The sequence below is a fragment of the Crocodylus siamensis genome, chromosome 6 (genome assembly GCF_052110815.1).
Source record: "Crocodylus siamensis isolate JL-2025a chromosome 6, ASM5211081v1, whole genome shotgun sequence".
NCBI lineage: Eukaryota > Metazoa > Chordata > Crocodylia > Crocodylidae > Crocodylus > Crocodylus siamensis.
Window position 1 is genome coordinate 60,782,741 of NC_143400.1, and position 21,216 is coordinate 60,803,956.

General features: G+C 39.2%; 1 protein-coding gene across 5 annotated transcripts in view; it reads right to left on the minus strand.

Annotated features, from left to right (window-relative positions):
- The window catches only part of DOCK10 (dedicator of cytokinesis 10), a 271,823-nt gene that overhangs the window by 49,050 nt on the left and 201,557 nt on the right, over window positions 1-21,216 (minus strand). For all 5 annotated transcript variants that reach the window (XM_090056318.1, XM_090056317.1, XM_090056316.1 and 2 more), the window contains exons 26-39: window positions 20,308-20,421; window positions 18,451-18,522; window positions 17,023-17,169; window positions 14,409-14,492; window positions 12,462-12,558; window positions 11,299-11,343; window positions 10,552-10,727; window positions 10,327-10,443; window positions 5,833-5,944; window positions 4,863-4,984; window positions 4,661-4,775; window positions 4,433-4,499; window positions 3,597-3,644; window positions 2,772-2,873 (exon numbers count right to left, since the gene is read on the minus strand). In XM_090056318.1, the coding sequence (XP_089912444.1) occupies window positions 2,772-2,873; window positions 3,597-3,644; window positions 4,433-4,499; window positions 4,661-4,775; window positions 4,863-4,984; window positions 5,833-5,944; window positions 10,327-10,443; window positions 10,552-10,727; window positions 11,299-11,343; window positions 12,462-12,558; window positions 14,409-14,492; window positions 17,023-17,169; window positions 18,451-18,522; window positions 20,308-20,421 (1,418 nt within the window). The remainder of the gene's footprint in view (window positions 1-2,771; window positions 2,874-3,596; window positions 3,645-4,432; window positions 4,500-4,660; window positions 4,776-4,862; window positions 4,985-5,832; window positions 5,945-10,326; window positions 10,444-10,551; window positions 10,728-11,298; window positions 11,344-12,461; window positions 12,559-14,408; window positions 14,493-17,022; window positions 17,170-18,450; window positions 18,523-20,307; window positions 20,422-21,216) is intronic.

Below are 21,216 nucleotides of genomic sequence, written 5' to 3' on the forward strand. Positions count from 1 at the left end.
TACTTTCAGTTAATGTGTGTGGTGCATAAGTCAATAAGGTGGGCACAGTCCAAGGAAACGTTCTGTGATTTCTTGAAATCAATAGGACTCATAACATTTGTTTACCACTAAAATAAGTGAGCGATATGTGGAAATAAGCCTTTGGGAAAAAAGAAACTAGGTTTAATTCTTTAATGCAGAATACAGGGGAAAGGGAGAAATATTAAGACAACAGAATACCTAAAGCAATGAGTACTGCTTTCTAAAAATGGAGACAGATGATTTCAGGACTGACTGACAGCAAAATGAACATGATTTTAATTCTTGTTGTGTTGATAAGCACAATCAGCTATTTTACTGAATAGAAGAGACTTAAACTGAGGACAATATTTAGGAATCAAAATTGAGGCCTGTAAATTCACAGTATTCGGGTTGTAAAATAAAAATGGTATCACTTTTGGAGCTACTGGGCACCTGCAAGCACCCTTGCGCAGTGCTCTTGAAAGTACTACCAAGAAACACAGCTCACTTGCCTACACTCTCTAGCACCCAGAAAGGAGGCAGTGAAGCCACCATGAACACATCCCCTTTCTTCATTCTCAAGATCTGTCTCTGGAGGTCTTAAGAGTGATAGCAGGAAGGGGGCGCAGCCATGGTAATTTCACTACTGCATTTCTAGTTCTGATGCACATGAAGCAAGAGAAGATGGGAAGGATGTGTTTTTCATGAATGCTCAAGAGCACCGCAGAAGCTGCAAAGACATCTCAAATTTGGGTCACTTTTATTTAACTGACTCAGTAGCAAAGTAGATACCTAACTTGAAGCATCTAGGTCTGATACTTTTTCTCAAGAGCATGTCTTCCTTATACATTGTTATTTTCTCTGCTTGGATTAGAATAACCATGAGTTTGGATTTAAATGGCCCAGAAACAAATAATCCTCTCAGAAGCAGAGATACAAAGGTTTCTTCCAAGCTTCCTCCCTCAGCTCTCCATGGCTCACCAAAAGGTAAAAAAGGGATTTATTACTTAAAAACAATGGGCTTCCCAAGAGCCATAAACCTGAAGAAAGCTGCCAAAGATTATAGCCACCCAAGTGCAGATCCTGTCCCTCAGACCTTCCCCAACAATCCTCTACCATCCAACATTTACCCCATGAGTTCCTCCATCAAGCCCATAACTTCTGATTCAGGTACAGCACATCATTTAGAAAGTCAACCAATCTCAACTTAAGGACTTCAGTAAAGAGGTCTTTTCTGAAAACAGCTTCTGCAATAAATCGAACATTTATATCTCATTTCTACTAAACTTAAACCACTTGGGTTCACTGGTTGTCATTTAATGATATTGAAAATTGTAGTTATTTATATTTATATTTTCAAAGGAGCTCAGCTCCCATTCAGGCACCAAAATCAATGGCCTACCCTTTTCCCATTCGACATGATAAAATATGTCTGTGTCAGAAAGGAAGCTGGTGGGTGAAAATCTGATCCCAAGAGTTAGGTGCTGAGTATCTGAAAGTCTGATCCTGAGATCAGTTGAAAACTTGGCTCCTCATGCATATAATATATCATCATTCAGCAAACTTTAATAAATACAGAAATATATGTGCAAGTTAGAACTTGAAGGTATTGTGGAAGTTAGAAGCTATGGGGCAGTATTAATATTTTCTCCCTAACTTTGGGTCTTTGGTTGCCTTTACAAATATTTTCATAGCCAAAAGGGCTAGTTGCTGCCTTGGGAAGTACAAATAATAAGAGCTTCTATAGACAACTGAAATATGCCTCATTTGTGGTGGTGTCCTTTTTTGTGTCACCATGCTGAGTTGCCTATAAACATGCAGCAAAACAATGGCCTCCTAATGTATTAGTTCAAAGACCTCTTGGCTGGTACCAGACATGAAAATGAGCTTAGTTTTTTGGGGGTGGGGTTCTGATTGCTTTTTACTCAGCTATGCAGAGCCCCAAAATGCTGCTTGGGTGAGTGTTTTAGGCAAATACTGCTAGCCTGTTAGAGATATTCCAATTTATTTTTTCCTAAAGTGGCCAGACAATTATTTACTGCAGCTCACATTTTGCTTTTGGACTGAATCAAGAGGCCATAGGATAAAATCATTAAATGCTGGTAAAAAAACTCCTACAATACGATGATTATTGTGAAAAAAAAGACCAAGAAAGAGAGATCCAAAATAGCAAACAAAGATACAATAATTAATGATTACACTACATAGCAATGTGGTAGTAACAAGATTTGAGTGCAAGTGCTCAGTTAGCTTGGCTTACATTACAAGCCTTTCCTCTCACTCCTTCTTCTGGGCCCAGTACTGTTACTGGATCCATGAAAGTTGATTCTTAAATCAGCATAGAGCCCAAGTGACTTCCAGTGGACTCTGTAAAGGCCTAAAGATCTAGTTAAATGGACTCACATGCAGGACTAGAGGCCTGAGCTGTGAAGTCTCTGGGACAGAGACGTTATCTGTAAAGCACCGAATGTTCTTTGAAGAACACTGGGCTGGCAGTAACTAGTTATACACTTTTATAACATAGAGTGAGCCCTAACCTTATTTCAGCTGAAGTGAAAAAAAAAAAAATCAAAAAATTATTTTAACAGGAAAGAAAAGCACTGTCTGCAGTTATCTGAAATAGGTACTGCTGGCCCAGGGACTTTACCACTCTCTGGCAGTGTAAGAGGACCCCAAATTGAAGTAAATGGAAATTAACCCCTTTGTTTATTCTGACTTTAATTTGGATTTGCTTTAAGATTTTAAAAGTCAATAATACAGTACATTATTACCATTGTGACAGGAGACCAGATGTCTGGCATGATGAGTTAGACCCCTTAAGTGTTCCATTATTCTGGGTGGCCTGAACAAATTTAAATGCAGCAGCAATTTTCCTGGTGAAATAAAAACAAACATTAAGTTTATTATGGTACGTGATGCTAATCTCCTCATGCCTGTGGAAAAAGAAAGTGCCTGGTGAAACCTGATACAGAGTATGAATCAGTCAATATGGCAACTTTTCACTTTTATAAGGGAAATCACACACAGAAAAGTGTATCGTTGTAGCATGAAAATAGAAACAAAGTATTACAATATGGCCAAAGAAAAGTGCATGTTTCATTTTAGGCAGCTGGAAAAGTGATCCTACATTTTTCTGTAGAGTGATTTGAAGAAAATACTAGAGGGTAGGAGGATCTCTGGTTTTTTATTCCTGGCAGAGCATTCATCAGGGTATGACAAAACCATTGCTTCCCAGGTATATGATGGCAACTGAAGGGATCTATTTGTTCTTATCTGGCATTTACACAAACCAAACCAAACAACATCAAGGTCAAGAAAACCTCCATATGATGTGTTGTGGCAGTTTCCATAATTTATCAGTTTGCCTATGTGAACTCACATGGCCAATCAGAATACATTCACAGGGGAAGAAAGAATGAAAGACTGGAAGAATGAAAGAATGAATGAAAGAAATGACCTGTAGGTCAGCCAGAGTATTTTGCAGTAAGGCCTTTAGGAAAAAACTGGCAGGTGTTGATAATTTCATCCAAGAGTTAAGCCATAGTGTAATATGTAAAATACCACTGTAATTTATGTTGTATAATGAAAATAATTACCTTACTATATTGCGTTTTCCTAGATATCTAAAATTCTGCAGGCAAACTCTGAAAGACAAACAGAATATTTTGTATTATGCTAATAACACCATGTTATTTTTGTAAAAATTCTGAGTCTGGGTCACTTGAAGAAGACTCATAATAAATCAAACCTTTCATAGAGAAATGGTACTTAGAGAGTATACCTATAGAGAACTGAGTGGTTTTGAGATGTGGGGTTACAGAACGGGAGACTTTCAATCCATGTCATCGTACCTTCCCCCCAGGGTTGGGAATTCCTTCATGACTGGTGGATTAATCTGAGGGGATGGCAGGACGACCATCTCTCCACTATCCTAGAGGAACATCTGAGGATAAGTAAAGGATAACCTGCCAGATTCACTTTACTCATCTTTCATACTGCAGCTGCAAGGGAATTGAGGTCTACTTACCAGCAAAGGACAGCTGGGCTAAGAGGGTCTGGGCTAAGATGAAACTTGATGGATCAGCTTGTATCTATGCAATCTGGATGGCTATGAGCTCCACAGATTACACAAGATCTTTTGATTTAGGAAGGAGAGAAGAATTTCAACGCCATATGGAAGGACTGATGTGAAATAATACTCTCCAAGTTTCATGTCCTCTTAATGGAAATAGTCAACATAAGGAATAATACAGTCTTTAACCATTAGCATGCCAGTTTTACACAAAATATTCATAGGTTTTTTCTACATGGGAAAGTTACTGTGAAAGCTAGTGTGAAGTTAAAATGAAAGACCTACTCCAAGCTATTTCCTTGTGTAGATAAACTTGAAGATATACCGTGACAACAAGCAAAAAAAATGGAATGAACTTACTCTAAAATGCTGAAAAAGTCTGTTATCTCTGTGAGTGGAGCTCTCTGCCAATAGGAAATCAGTGTGTCTGGAAACAGACAGCAAAATATATTAATTTATTCAGTACTAGAAATCTAGATTCTTATTTAAAACCAAAAAAGGCTAAGAGAGATTGTTTCTCTTAACTTCAATTGGATTAGGCTCTAAGAATTTTATAACAATGCATGTAAGGAAGCAGGGATATTTTACCTTCTGAAATTGTTTTCATAATGTGAAGGAAACACATAAGAAGGCTTCTTGTTTCTGCTTGATCTAACTTGTCAAACCGCAAAGTTGATCCAATCAAAGATACAGGTCTCACAATCTGTTGAATTGACAATACACAGCCATTTTGACTATACAGATAAGCTCTTCAACTCTAACAATTGTTTGCAACCATTTATACATGTACCTTTTCACAGGTGTCAGTTCTCTCACTGTTTTTTTCATTGGTACTTGGGTTAGAGTCAAGACTTGCTAAGGAAGCTCTGGAGTCAGCATGGTTTGCTGCAGAGATAGCTATTGATGAAAAGGCTGTAAATGAAAGTCATAGCAAACATGCTAAAATGATGTGTATGGATACAAAACTAAGAATAGCAACAAAAAATGTTGTATGGCATACAGATTGACATTAGTGCTTTGACTTGTCAATCTCTGTAATGAAGTTATTGATGAATACTTAGAGGAGTGAAAACATGCAACAAGTTGAAATAATATGATACAGACTGCTGTTATTCATGGTATTTAAAAACATATTACATTCTATTCTATGAGATTCAGATTCAAAAGTATGTTGAAATCAGTAGGAAGACTGAGTTGAACAGGCTTTGAACAGGTCTTGAGTGAAATAAACAAAGTAAATGGGATTTCCAAACCTCCAGTAACTTTTGAAACCGTAAACGTGATTTCCTCATTAAAAATCCACATGTACAATAATTTCTTCTAAGCATGAATTTCTGACGTGCCAAACATAGTTGAAAAGAAAGCAGTAACTGCCCACTCTAGTTTTTAGTATTCTAGGAGAATCTTTGTATTGTACATATTTTTAAAGCCTGAGTTACTGCAGGAATGCCTAGGGCTTAGCAAAAGGGCAAAGGTTAATATGCCTTTCACATGCCCAGGGCTTAGTGAAAGGGCAAAGGTCAATATAATCAACCAGAGGCAGTAGAATAAGGAAACCAATGAAAGCAGGTTCATGTCACAATAAAATAAATCTAGAAATATAAGAAAGGAGGAGGGACACTGCATACCATTTTTCCTTGGATATCACAAACAGTATGTTTTAATGATGGCATTCTCTATGGAATATACTTATTAGAAAGCACAATGGAGTGAAATGCACAGAAATGTATGAGAGTTTGCTCTGAGTCCTTCTTTAGTACCTGCTATAGAGTTCAGGACATCTTTGGAAAAGGAGGTATCCACAGAGTTTGCATGTTTCATAGCTGTCTGATTTGGAAATCCTCCAGCAGTGCTCAAATCATCCCTAGATCCCTGCATTGTAACGTAAATAGAAGAAAAAGCTCACACAATGTGTTCATTAATTTTATAATTATATAGCCTCTGATATGATCTTTTAGACACTGAACTTGAAAACCTATTTTCAATTGATTAGACAAAGCAGCTGTAGAGATCAAGGCTGAATAATTACACAGAATGTTAAACCCTATCATAAGTAGAGTTGCAAATGACAGATTAGATCCAGGAGTATATTTACTTCTTCAAAAATGTGCATAATGTGTACAAAGAAGGTATTAAACAGCACTAACTATTATCAAATGAAACAGGTTGGCTTGCTGGAAAGTTATGGAGGAATATAACGGCCTACCAAGGCCGGATTAATGCATGGGCAAACTAGGCACATGCCTAAGGCCCTAGGTGAAAAAGGGGCCCAGTTGTGCCTGTTTTGCTGCAGCAGTGTCACTGCTGTGCCACTGCAGTGCCACCCAGGTCCCTTCCCCTTCTAGGGCTGCACGCTGCAGCTCCAAGCCCCAGCAGTAGCTGCTGCTGCTGACCTATGCAAAGTAACTAGGTGCATAGTTCGTTTGCCTAGGGCCCAGCCCTGCTGCCTACTCTTTTTCAAGCCTGCATATGATCAGAGAGCATATCTAATCTCCACAAATAACACATCTAGCAGATGATATAGAGCAACAAAGATTCATAGATTATAGAGTCGGAAGGGACCCAGTGGATCACTGTGTCCAACTCCCTACCCCTGGCAGGAAAGAGGACCGAGGTCAGATGAGCCCAGCCAGGTGATTGTCAAGCCTCCTCTTGAAGACCTCCAAGTTAGGTGACAGCACCACCTCTCTTGGAAGCCCATTCTAGACTCTGGCCACCCTTATTGTAAAAAAATCCTTCCTAATGTCTAACCTAAATCTACTTTCCACTAGTTTGCACCCATTATTCCTAGTTACTCCCTGGGGTGCTCTGGTAAACAGTGCATCCCCAATTCCCTGCTGTTCTTCCCATATAAATTTATAGGTGGTTACAAGGTCACCCCTCAGCTGTCTTTTGTATAGGCTGAAGAGATCCAGATCTCTCACCCTTTCCTTGTAGGGTTTTTCACGAAGACCACTAATCATGCGAGTGGCCCTCCTCTGAACCCTCTCCAGATCCTTCGTGTTCCTCTTGAAGTGCGGAGCCCAAAACTGTATACAGTACTCCAACTGCAGCCTGACCAATGCCGCATAGAGGGGGAGCATCACCTCCCTCGATCTGTTGGTCATGCAGCTGCTAACACATGACAAGGTGCAATTGGCTTTGTTGATGGCCTCGTTACACTGCTGGCTCATGTTCATCTTGGAGTCAACTATTACTCCAAGATCTCCCTCAGCCTCTGAGCTGCTGAGGAGGACATCCCCCAACCTGTAGGTGCGCTGGGGATTCCTCCTTCCTAGGTGGAGTACCTTACATTTACCTTTGTTAAACTGCAACTTGGTGGGCACAGTTTGGGTATTAGCCCTACACATGTAAATTCTATACTTCTTGACACCAGCCAAATGACTCCAGTGTGACTGATATCAAAAGATGGCTGACTGAGATTAGCCTGAGAAGCTTGCAGCTCCATTTCTCTAAAACTACTACATAGGGCCAGTAAAAGTCTAATAGGTATAGACTAAGCAGCTGACTTCTCTCTCAGTGTATCCATATTGAAAGTTCTAGCTATGTTTCCCATAGAAAACATACACTGAAACCCTACTGCATGTGCTTAACTTTATGCACATGAGTAGTCCCATTGACTCTGGAGGGGATATCTGCATACAGAATATTAAACATTTGCATAAGCAAGCTAAGGAAGTATGAATGGACTGTAAGGTGGACAGAAATCTGGCTGGATTGTTAATGGGTAGTGATCCATGGCTCGAGGTCTACTTGGCAGTTGGTATCAAGTGGAGTGCTCCAAGGGTCAATCCTGGGGCTGGTTATGTTCTATATTTTCATTAATGATCTGGAAAATGGGATGGAGTATACCCTCAGCAAGTTTGTGGAGACATCAAGCAAAGTCCTGCACTTAGGATGGAAGCATCCCATGAACCACCTACAGGCTTGGGACCAGCAGAAAGTGACCTGGGGGTTACAGTGAACAATAAGTTGGATATGCGTCAGCAGTGTACCCTTGTTGCCAAGAAGGTTAACGGCATACTGGGTTGCACTAGTAAGAGCACTCCCAGAAGATCAAAGGAAGTAATTATTCCCCTCTATTCTGCACTGGTGAAGCCAAATCTGGAGTATTTTGTCCAGGTCTGGGCCCCCCACTATAGAAAGGATGTGGACAAGTTGGAGAGAGTCCAGCGGAGAACAACAATAACGGTTAGAGGGCTGGGGCACGTGACTGCTAAGAGGCTGAGGGAACTGGGCTTATTTAGTTTGCAGAAGAGAAGACTGGGTGGGGGAGGGAGGGACAGGATTTAATGGCAGCCTTTAACTACCTGAAGGGTAGTCCCAAAGAGGGTGTTCTCGGTGGTGACAGATGACAGAACAAGGAACAGTTACAGCAAGGGAGGTTTAGGTTGGATATTAGGAAAAACTCTCTCACTAGGAGGGTGCTGAAGCAACAGAACTGGTTACCTAGAGAAGTTGCAGAATCTCCATCCTTGTAAGTTTTTAAGGCCCAAATCAACAAAACCCTGGCTGGAATGATCTAGTTGGGGATGGTCCTGCTTTGAGTAGGGGGTTGGACTAGATGACTTCCTGAGGTCCCTTCCAACCCTAACTTTCTATGATTCTATGATAACTATGTGAAGGAACTAGATCTAAGGTCATGTGGACTTGGTGTATACTTCCTATCCTGACCTCTGTGTCTCAGAGGCAGGAGCAAGGCTCTCCTCTAACCCTATGGAAAATCAGCACTAATTTTTGTGAACCTAAATGCATAGATGTTTTCAAAGCTGCAACTAAACCAAAATTAAAAATGAAATCCAGCACAAACCCCTCACTCTATGCACCTTCTTATCATTCCTTATTCTCCCAATCCTCAGGGTATCCAGTTGAGAGGTGGCTAAAAAGTCGGTGTTCTGGATTGCAGGAATATTTCTTTTTCCAGAATTTTAAGTAATACATAAACTACATTTATCAGAATTTCCCATTGATTGAATTTCTCTTTTGTTTTGAAAATGCTGAAACATATTTTATCTGAAATCAAATATTTGGACACTACATATTTACACTGGTGTAACCAGCCTTTACAACAGTGTAAGCAAAGGCAGACACATAAAGTACAGCAATAAGTCTAACTTACCCAAATCTTCTATAAAATTACTCCAGGAAAATCTGAGATAATATCACACCAGTGTAAGTTACACTAGTGTTGATTTTGTCTGCCTGCAAATTGTGTTGGGGTAGCTGTTAGCTCATGACAAACAGATTACTGCCTGCTGCCTGCATCACCTAATAGTAAGGCCCTGTAATAGTTACCTACTCTGTGTTATTCCAAGTTGTCCTAGTGTAATCTTGGTGTACTTTACACTGCTGTACAAAACCACAGTTGTACAAAACCACTAGATCCTGACTGTGACCCTAAACTGCATCTGACTGGAGGGCTCGGTGGCACATGGTGGGGTACTCCTGGCAGGGTAGCTTCTATAAAATACTACAATGTTGCAATCTCCAGAGTAAGGTGAGTATAGGTGCCTCAAAACCGTAGCCCTCACTGCCTTGCGAGTACTCCTTGGTTGGAGGAAGGCTAAGGGACATCACCCTGACAGAAATGTGCCTTCGCTGAGGTGTTAGGCAGTCAGCAGCAGTTCTTATCTGGCCTTTGGATTCTGTCTCAGTGGTCTAAAAGGGGGGATGGTAGGTCTTGGGCAGGCTTCACTCCTCCATATTCTTGCCTAGCTGTACACATCTAGGGTCTTGGTGACTAGACTTACATGTACACCATGCTCCAGAGGATTTATGGTTGCCTACTACACAAAACCACTGTAGGTTACACCAGTGTAAACTTGTTCTGGGACAATGAAGCTGTTCAGCAAAACTGGCATTGTCATCAACTGCACAGATAAAAATGGTCTGTTCACAGGAGTATCTTGGTATGAGCTGTTCACCTATCGAAACTCCCTCAGAAGTACTGGGTTCCCAGCCTTGGGGCATTCCATGAGAACACTGCACTAGATTTAACAAAAGTCTATTGAACTGAAGACATTCATGAAGCATTTCAAGTTTGGTGAATCTGTATTTTTGATTAAATTTATTTCACACAAAAAGTTCTGACCAGATCTCCTCTTTCAGATAAGTTCCTGGAACCTGAAGTCTGATAAGGGCCAATCCACTTGAGATTTGTGAGCTGGCTTCCTTTTAGGTAACATTGAAGGAAGTAAGTGACATCAAAACCAAAATTATCCTTTTGAAAGGTATGAAGAATTGCATTGTGTTACCTGGTTGGATGTATTTATATTGAAAAGAAACATATCCTTCATGTAAATCCTTGGCATATTGTCCAGAAGCATGCCATAGAGTGGCATGTACAGGTTTGCTATTTGTGCCTGCTTCTCCTGAAAAGATGCAAACAAATGAGTCAGGGTAGACAGATAGCTGTGTAAGTTTTCAACTGTGGTACAGCACATGAACATATCAAAGGAAAGAATAAATAGTTCCTTTACCGGCTCTGCATATCGATTATCAAAGGAATGTTTTGCCATTAGGTTTTTAAGTACAGCCAAAGCTAGGTGCCTAATATCCTGGTCTTCTTGAAGCGCAAAGCCAACCTCCCGGAGCAGCAATCCAATTAAGAAATGTTTGCGACAAAATTCATTGGTCAGGGTGTATTCTGGAATATCTGGAATAGAACAGACAAAGAACTTCATTTTATTTGTAAATCAACTATGTTAACATCCATTCCCTAGATAAAGATTTCTTCCAGTATTTCTCCAGGCCATCTTATTAAACTATTTCGTATCTAATGATCCATGTAACCAAATGCACGTGTGTGGCATAAAGTAAATCATGCTTTCATTGATGATCAAATCCTGCTTACTTTATCCTGGTAAATCATTTCAGAACAAGTTAGGTACACAGTAATTAACATGGCTTTAACTTGTACAGTTTTAAAAATTATAAATAAATGGAAATGTGTACTTTAAAAGGGCTTTCCAGTTGAGGATCTCAAATAAACTTACAACTATTTAGTGAGCCTCCAGACATTCATTGGAAGCCAAGTATCTATCCCCATCTTATGGCAAAGGACACTGAAGCACTGAGATCCAAACTGATTTCATTTTCAGATACTTGAAATGGCTTTTTAAGATAACACTACAGTTCAGTAATAGAGTTAGGACTCAGACAAAACTCCTGACACCAGTCCTGTCTATTTAACCATAACACTTGAGATTAAGTAATTTGATTCTTACCTGATGCATGATATTCCTGCGTTGATTCTGAAGGCGTCATGGGGTCTTGAGTCAACAAAAATGTATAATGGCAAGAACCATATTTTTATTAAATCAAATTAAAAACATTATTACTGATTAAATACAAAACAGGTATTTGTTTTCTATCTGCTAATTCCTAACCCACTCAAGTTCAATGGAAAGGCTCCCATTGACTTAAGCATGCCTTTGTTCAAGTCTTTAGATAACTGGCTAGTCCATAAAACCTCGATACAAGAAAAACATGCTTTTAGTCTTTTTTTATAGTACAAAAGATAACTAAGGTAAATTTAAGCTTTTCAATACATTATACTTTAAACATAGGCAGAGATTGTCATGACTGCCATGTCACAGCCTTCAAGCAATAGCTTTGGACTTTGATAACTTTACAGTAGTTGTAAGGTTATCAGAGTAGCTGACCAAGTAACCTTGCTATTCCCAGTTTAAGAGGATATCTTCCAATCTCTTTTTTAGCTTTGACTTTGTGCTAGGGCTCTATCAAATTCATGGCAGAAGTGGGCTGTGCTACGGCTCCTTTAATTTTGCAGGTTCCCCCACATGGCTCATTCCTGATTGTCAGGGAAGTTAAAACAATGATTTTAAACATGGCTCTGTTTTTACCTCCCCGCTGCTCAGCAGCAAGCAGCAGGGCTGCCCAGGTGCTTTGGCCAATCAGTGATGTAAGACAAAAATGCCACCATATTTTAAACTGCAGTTATCACCTCCCTGACAATCAAGAATGAACCCCAAGTGGGGAGGCGATAGCGCCATGAGTTCTACCATGAATTTGACAGGGTCTTACTTGTTGTCTTTCCTGCTGCCCCAGCTTCTAATTTTTTTCTTGGCCTGGGAGCCACCTTAGGCATGAATATTACCTTTGATAATTCTCTCTTCATAAGCAATCTAGCTTCCACTACTGATCCACGTTTTAATTGCATTAGCAGGCATCTTTGCGATAAGAAGAACTAAAGGTATAACTTGTGAGACTCCCAACTGTTTCTTATTAAAATTGTATCTATCATTCAGAACTTTCATGCTGTCTTGTAACATCTCTAGCTGTCACTTAAAAGAGTTTATTGTTGTCCTGTGATCTCTCAAGAATTAATTTTCTCTTTGAGAACTCAATGGAGTAGGTAAATTAATACCTGGAATGTGTACCGATCGTATGGGCAGGCACAAAGGAATAAAGTGTTCATAATGGCAAACTTCTTGAAGAAAATCAAATTTATACTGATACAAAACCTGAAACATAATAATATTAAATAGTTAGTATTGACATCCAGGTAAACAAAGAACCAATATTTAAATAAGATGCATCTCAATGGTTCTCTTTTCCTTAAAACTGTTCCCATCAAACAGTGAAAACTTTTGGTCAATTATACAATTCTATAATTCAGAATTAAATACTCAATTTTCTTCCATGTTCTTAATGACACTAATTATAACCATGTGTACTTCATACTGGTCCTGATTTAATACACATCCTGTAGTACTTCAGCCAAGCTACATATTTAAAGCAGCTTTCTCCTTAAAACCTCCCGTTGGCTCCCTTTAACGGCATATGTTATAATTAAAAATCTTGGGGGATATGAAGTATCATCTCCAATTCACATAAGCCAGAACTGTAGCAATCATTTTCATAATCAATATCACTCACTGATCCAGCCCTGGGTATTAAATAAAAAAAAATTACAGTGGCTTTGTGTTTCCTCTCCAACCCAAATCCTTTTACCATATGAATACTATGTTTCAGTGATATACTCCCAATCCAAACTCTTTCTACAGTTTTTAATGAGCTTCGGCCTTTAGTGTTTTTGGTAAAATGTATCATCTACTGCAATTGTACCTTACAATTGTTAATAGAATAGGGTATTCATTAAAATGTAATTAAACCTTAATGAGCACTGAAATGATAAGAGGGTAAAACTAATTATCATGCTATATTAATAATTAGTAATTAATTATAATATTTGCCATTTCTATAGAAATCTCCTATTTAAAAACTACTTTCAAAATGCTTTACTATTGTTAATTAATTTAGTTTTGCAACACCCATGTAAAGCAATTATTCCTATTTTACAGATTGCATACTGATGTTTCACTGGTTTATACTCTCTCCAATATGTCCACGTCCTTTCTGTAGTGGGGGACCCAAAACTGAACACAATACTTCAGATTTGGCCTCACCTGTGCTGAATAGAAGGGAAGAATCACTTCCTGATCTGCTGGCGACTCTCCTACCAATACGGCCCAGTAGACCATTAGACTTCTTGGCAACAAGGGCTCATATCCATCTTATTGTCCACTCTAAGCTCCAGGTCCTTTTCTGCAGAGCTGCTGCCCAGCCAGTCAGCCCCCAGCCTGTACTTGTGCATGGGATTGTTCCATCATAAGTGCAGGACTTTGCATTTGTCCTTATTGAACCTCATGAGATTTCTTTTGGTCCAATCCTCCAATTTGTCTCTGTCTCTCTGAATCCTAGCCCTACCCTACTACTCCTCCCATAAAATTAATTCTTAGAGAGATCACAGAGCAACTATAAGCTCTTTTAAGTGACAGATAAAGACACAAACTTTCAGAAAGTGCATTCCATCCCATCTTCCAGATCGCTGATGAAGATACTGAACAAAACTGGCCCCAGGATCAACCACTGGGACACTCCATCTGCTACTGGCTGCCAACTAGATTTTGAGCCATTGACTTTGATGTTTCACTGGTTTATACTCATTCCAATTTGTCCACATCCTTTCTGTAGTGGGGGATCCAAAACTGAACACAATACTCCAGATTTGGCCTCACCCGTGCCCTTAAGCCTGAAAAGCCAGCCAGATACATACAGGTATTTTTCTCTGAGGATATACTAATATCTGTTATGTAGCCTAGCCAATCTCAGAAAACAAACTGAAGGTAGCAGCTTCAAGTGAGTAGACAACTCTGGACAAGTGGTACTTTTTATAGGATTGAGGCTAAATTTGTAAAATGTTGTTTACAGTAAAAATAAATTCTATTGACTACTTTTGAACAGAGAGCAAACTACTGAATATAATACTGAAAATGCTCTGCTATCCATTCACTTTTTAAAAACATAATACCTTGGGAACTCCTGCTCCAAACATGCTTATATAGCTGTTGATCATCTTGAACACAGAACCACGATCCATAAACGTAAAACAGCGCTGAGGAAAAAATAAAACAGTTATGGCTAGAACACGAATCACAGGAGAAGATTCACTAGCACAACCTGCCTGAGAAACATGTTGCTCTGGCAATCTATAGAGTCTGTAGAACTGGCTTAACTGATTGGTACAATCAGTTTTCACCTGTTTGCAATGAAAAGCAGCCAGAGTACATTGGTGAATCTGGCACACTGTAATGATTTAAAAGAACAGTAGGGATATATAGGTTAGATATTTTGCTTTTAATGTGGCTATGGCCTGAAACTACCATCACTCTGGATGGTTAATAAGTTGGTTATCTAATGAAAATGAACACTGCCATATACTGTACCATTCAATAAGTAGGGGTACATGTAAAGCAAGATGACTGAATCTTCCCTTCAACAACAAAGCCATGATTCTTGAAGAATCAATTCAGCCAAACAGCTCTCTAAGTATGGACTATGTTATCTTTCTGGAAACATGTCACTACATCACATTATGATGAGAACAGCATTCTTGGTGACTGATGAGGCTAAATGGCTTGAAGATGTAAAGGTTATTGTACCACTCAATTCTATAGCTGCTGACACTTTTCAGAAGGGTGGGAGAGTCTTGCAGTGTCATCCTGCTGTATAAGCACTGCAATGCTAGCTCCCCATATACAAAAGGTAACAGATGCTCTTGAACTGTATAACAGTAGCAAACCCCTAACTGCTCAGTACATGGCACAGAAACTGGACTGCTGTAAGCTTTGGTCCAGAGTCATCATACAATTTCAGTAGCCTAAAGAGTTTGTTTTGGCAAACCAAATTATACAAAAAGGATCTGATACCTCATCTCATTATAGAACACAGCTTTATCACTTGTATAAACTTACAACATGTAAAGACAACATACAAAACTACAAAACTAACACCATGAAATACTAGCAACCTTGCAATAGCACAACTAGAGAATCAAGCCAATGTAACTCTCCAGATGACATACTGCATTGGATAAGCACAAAACATGCCAGATAAATTTACAGCAGATAAGGTTTCCATACTACACCAGAAGGGATTTATCATTTGTTAAGTGAAGTGTGCCAAGAGGGAATTACACCTCTGTACAGTTGGTTTTCTTGATAAAAATGTTCCTATATATTTTCCCCAGAAGCTGTGTTTCAATCTGTTACAAGAAGATTCACCCTGATCCTCTTACCACTATTTTCAGCATACACTGTACATGGCAGTCTATGTATGTGCTACTGGGTCACAAGATTTTTTTTTATCATTCCTGTTCTCAGCTATCCAGATGTGGAACAGGCCACACTCTGTCCAGTTGTAATTCTATCACATCCTGTACTTAAATCAGAGAATAAGGATGTCCAACAATTGCAGGATATGAGGAGAAAATAAAAAAAGACAATCTTAGCACTACTCTTATTTTATCGAGGAGTTATACAGAGAAAAAAATATGTAGGCATATTTTGTTCTATCAAGTAAATAAAAGAGTGCTCAGAGCATTTGATTCTTTCCAAATCCCACCCTATATGCCATAGGTTACTGACACTCAAACAACAATGAGAAAAAAAGCATAAAAAACTACATATTATTGACTTACATACTGCTTCACTTAGCTGGCACAGGCAATAGACTATGGTTAAATTATTGTAAGTGCTTCAGTTAGCTCCTTAATTCCCTAAATCAATAAGATTGGTTTCTCTTAACCCACTTAAGTGCTTTTGCAAATCCAGTTAGAGATCAAATTTTTAGAGGTATTTAGGTGCCTAAAAGATGCACTTATTCAGATTTTCAAAAGCACGTAGGGGTGGATCACCTATTCATTTTAATGGGTGCCTTTTGACAACACTTAGACTTTGAAAAGATTTAGGTTCCCAAGTCAGTTAGGCACTTTTGAGACTGTTATGTTGTGCTTATGGTTGCCACCATTTTAGTTTCACAGACAAAACTGATGAATGACTATAACAGCAATAACCATTGCTGCACTGTGAAACCCTCCCCCCAGTAATTTGTTAGAGGAAAATAATAGCACATCCTGAGACAGCAGCTTTACTTGACTGTTACAAGTAGCTTACAGAACACCAGCAATATGTTTACACACGTATGTGAAAACTGTTTCCCATTATTATTCTTATATACATCTAGCGAGTCTGTATTCCAGTCACACAGTTATATGGTAGGTCGAGAATGACCATGTTACTCAAACTAACCATGTTAGTTTGATTTTGTAATAGTGGTTCCATTCCTCAGCAGACTTTTCTTTCATAGTTACATTAACCATGTACAATAATATGTGCTAACTTGATCCCAATTTCTAGATAAATATATATGAACTGCAATTTTTTTAGAAGATTTATTTACAGCTATTGGACTCCCACAGAACTAGTAGCACATATAATAAACAACTGTACTATAAATCAAAATTGATTCTGTAAACTCAGTTATCATTCACATAGGGTTTTTTTTTAACTTATAGAGTTTCATTTCCTTGACTCTGCATTATGTATGGCTGATTATGTGCATGCCGTAGCAATGCAACATCTCACCTTGAGAAATCTGGCAACACTGTGGTTTGCATTTTTTGTTTCTTCAGGAGCATCTCTGTGTTTCCAAACAACATGGTCTGCCACGTTCATTATAAGTGTGTTCAGTTCAGTTTGGAATGATTCTGGAAATCTCTGAATTCGAGGAACCTAAGCAAAATATAGAAGTGTGTTAGTCATTAAATCTTAAAGTACTTTTACTCTATTTCTGTTGTATTTCCATTCTATTCCAATTTTACACTGGGGAGGCTTCACTGAGATCATTGGAGTTTTTTGGGGGTGGGGAGGAGATGACCATGAAGGTGACTGCAGCTTGGCGTGGGGCAGTTTTGGTTTGCTGGTGGTGGGGAGTGGTGTTTTGGGAGTCCCACAGCATGACCCAGCATCCCAGCATGTTCTCTGGGCTAGATAGGGCTGTCCCCTGTCTTCTGCTTCCTGGCTGGAGCTCGGCACAGACTTGCACGCACAGCAGGGTCTGCTGGCCTTCTTATGCTCTCTTCTTCCCCCGTCTCACCACTCACTGCTTAAGCAGAGAACTCTTCCTCCTTTCTCCAACAACATGGACCATAGCCAGCATGTGGTATGCTAGCTAATGCTGTGTAAGGCTCTGGCAGAGACTGCAGACACAGCAAGGTCTGCCTGGCATCCCCCTGCCCTCCCCTCCCACCACCCCTCACTGCTCAAGCAGGAAAATTCCCCTCTCCCTCCCATCTCCCACAGCATGGACCCCAGCCCCATGGACCCTAGGCATGTGGTATGCTAGCTAATGCTAAGAGGTGTGTCTGTCTCCAATTTCACTGGGATAGGCAAACAGAACAGTGACCACTTAGGGCTTTTAGAGCTAATCAACAGGTCACCCTGGTAAGCTGTTTAAGAAGTTTGAAGTAATGGAGAGAAGCTATTGCTTTGCTAATGGGGCGATACAGACTCTCCAGGCTGGCTTGCTCACCTGTCAGTTTCCTGCATACAGTATGACGAAGCAGGGAGGAGACTAAAAAGCTTCATATCATCAACAATGCATTCACTGCACCCCCCGCCTCCCCCTTGCCTCAGAGTGCTAGCATGGGGCTGGCAATAGTCTCACCCTTTGAGCAGCCAGTATGGAAAAGCCTGGGACCATGCAGGCAGACATCCCTAATGAGAGAGTCCTGCTGGGGGCTGGCCATACCCACCTCAGCTCAGCCATGGAAGGGAAGGGAGAGATGCTCTAGTGCCCCAAAGCTTCTAGCCTGAGCCACTGCAGGCATGTACCTGGATTTCCTCAGTGCAGAGAGAATGTCTGTCCTGTTTCAAAGCAGTTCAGCCTAGCCAGGTTAGACTAACCTGCAAAGACTGCATCAATTCAGGCTCACACTTTTTGAATGTCTATGCCTAGCCTTTATGATTAAATATACTTGGATATAAACTGATTTAGTTTATAGTTAATAGTACCTGTATTCTGCTTGTATCAACCAAGTGCTGGGCCATTGACTTTAAAATAATTGTCAGGAAGAACCAGGAGTGCTGTTAAAAAAAGTTTAAAAATGAAGTCACATAATAATATCAGCATTAAATAATGAGTTTTTTTGTGGTATTTTCAACTCAACATTCTTCCCCTTAGGAATGGTCTGTGTTTCTCAGCTGTACATAATGACAACATTTTCACTACAGTCAAATTAAAGTAGTTGACATTTGGCTATTAAGTATTTAAGTCACTTGCAAAATGTTACATTTGTCCTGGGATAAAGTACCTTATCTCATGTCCATTGTCTTGGGACAGAATTTAAAAAAGCTTCACAGAATAAGAAGTACTAACAAATTATCCCAAGACATTACAAAATGTGTTAGAATAGCTGTCTTGAGATTGCATCACTGAATCAATGGCAAGAAAGTAGCAGTGAATTTAGCTGCTCACTAAATCCTGATTAAATGAGGGCTGGACCCAACGATTTTGTGAGGTCCCTTCCAGACCTACTGTCTAATGACTATGAAATGGTGATATGGGTACCTATCCCAGGACATTTCTGTTCAAGACAAACACAGGCACAGTCTGTCCAGGTACAAATGCAATGTCTGTTCCTAGCTTTGGGAACTTATCCTTTATGAAACTAAGCAACTTCAACTCTGTTTGACTTCATTTGGGAACAGAAGCCATTTAGCACATTGCTGAATTAGGCACTTGGCAATTGTGATCTCTTCCTTATTAAGAAATAAGTAGTAAATAAATTATTACTTTAATTCATAACAATGTCTGCAATAATTCAAGTCTAGTTTACAAATAGATATTGCAGAAACACATCAAACATAACAAGTGTAGAATCATCTCAACAGAGAGGTTCAAGTCCAAATGTACATATAGAGAATCAAATGCCTGAAGACTGGTGGGAGAACAATGAAAGCTTCTATGTTGAGATGGTAGTATGGGTTGGAAGACTTCAATCTCTATAGCTTTTAATTGAAATAAGAGGACTGTTAAAATGTATAAGAGGAGTTAACATGGATGAGCACCTTAAAAAACATGTCAACTATGAACATAGAAAAAACTGCCCACAAGTCTAAATAGTGGGAATTTAATTTCCTGCATCAAATGTGCACTAACGGCCAGTTTCTCCTACATTCCCTGAAAGTCCTGTCACTCTAGTGGTAGATAGGAGCTGGGAACCAGAATGATCTGGATAAATGAGAATTTCTTTGCTTTATGGGAAATCCTCAGCTGTTCTAAAGTCGGCATAGACAGCTCTTAAGCTAGTTCCCTCCTAGACACAGCATAGCGGGTAGGCCAAGTTTGGTATATATGTTGTAGTTTTATGCTGAGAGTTTGTTAAACAAATAAACTAACAGCTTTTAATACTTATCAAAACAATTATGATTGTTGATGAATATCAACTTATAGTAACAGTATTAAAATTAAGTGCCCAATATTCACTTGACTATATATTCTATTTTACTTGCAAAGAAGTATTCAAGATGAGATTCCTGACACTTCTTGTGAGGTTAAAAAATCATAAAATGTTAAAAATTAACATTCTATTTCTCACTGAATTATGGGAGAATTGTATTTCTCACAGTGGCTGAGCAATAACAGCAAAGAAATCCAGGAGGAGGACTTATACAATGTAAAGCCACTGTACACTGTGTAATGGGTTATGTTGAGAATTTGCATGACAACAAAGAAAGCCTGATAAAGCTGTTGGATCATTATGGACTTTGATATGTGCCAAGTACACAGGGAAAGGAGCAAAGGAAGCTGAAGTGGAAAATGTGAGTGCAATCGTGAAATATACTAGCGCTTAAATCTGTATTATTCACCTTTAAGACATGTTTCACTGTTAATTGGTCATTTGATTTCAAAAGGCCAGTCATATTCTTGGCTAGCTCCTCATGAACGGTCCTTTCTTCGGACGACTTGGTTCTGAACACGTACTGAAGAAAAATCAATAACAGTAATGTAAAAATGTATAAAAGTCCAACCAAGAGTAGGTAGAATATAAATAACACATCTTGTAAGAACAGCCGTAGTGATGATTTTGGACTGCCCAGATACCTTGACTGAAAACATGAATTCATACAAATTCACCTAAGAACAATGGTACAACACCTCTCCTCTACTGATCCTGAATTTTAAATGGAACTCCCCATTAATTTCAACTAGATTTGAATCGAAAGGAATTTCTGCTTAAAATCCTTGGTGCATAGGCCATTTTTCAAATTTGGGTATCAGAATTTCTCTTGAATTTACTTCTAAGCCTGAATTCACTTCTAACCAGGAAAGAAAGAACAATAAATAAGGAAGTAAGGAGGGTTTTCACCCACCTAGTCAGGGCACCTTTTCCCTTGCTCCTTTCTTCCAATGGTAACTGCTGACTTGATAGGAACTCTTCATCCTGAAAGGGGTAGAGTACCCACTGGAATGGAGAGAAGGGGAATAGCATCCTCTTCCAGAGATCATAGCCCAAGGATCAGAATTCCTTTGCTAGACTCCTCATGGACATAAGTCTACTACCAGTCTTCTTCCCCTGACCTTTTTCTTATTAATATTTTGGTGACTGGATCTATTTCTTCCTCTCAGAGACAAGGGCAGCTTAGCTACATTGATTATTAAAAATCTTATTTTCAAAGAGTACTAAATAGAAGTACTAAGGTGGATAAAACAAATGGTATATTCAAGTAATATTCCTATCAATATGCAGCCTTTTCCAAAGCAGACATTCACAAAAT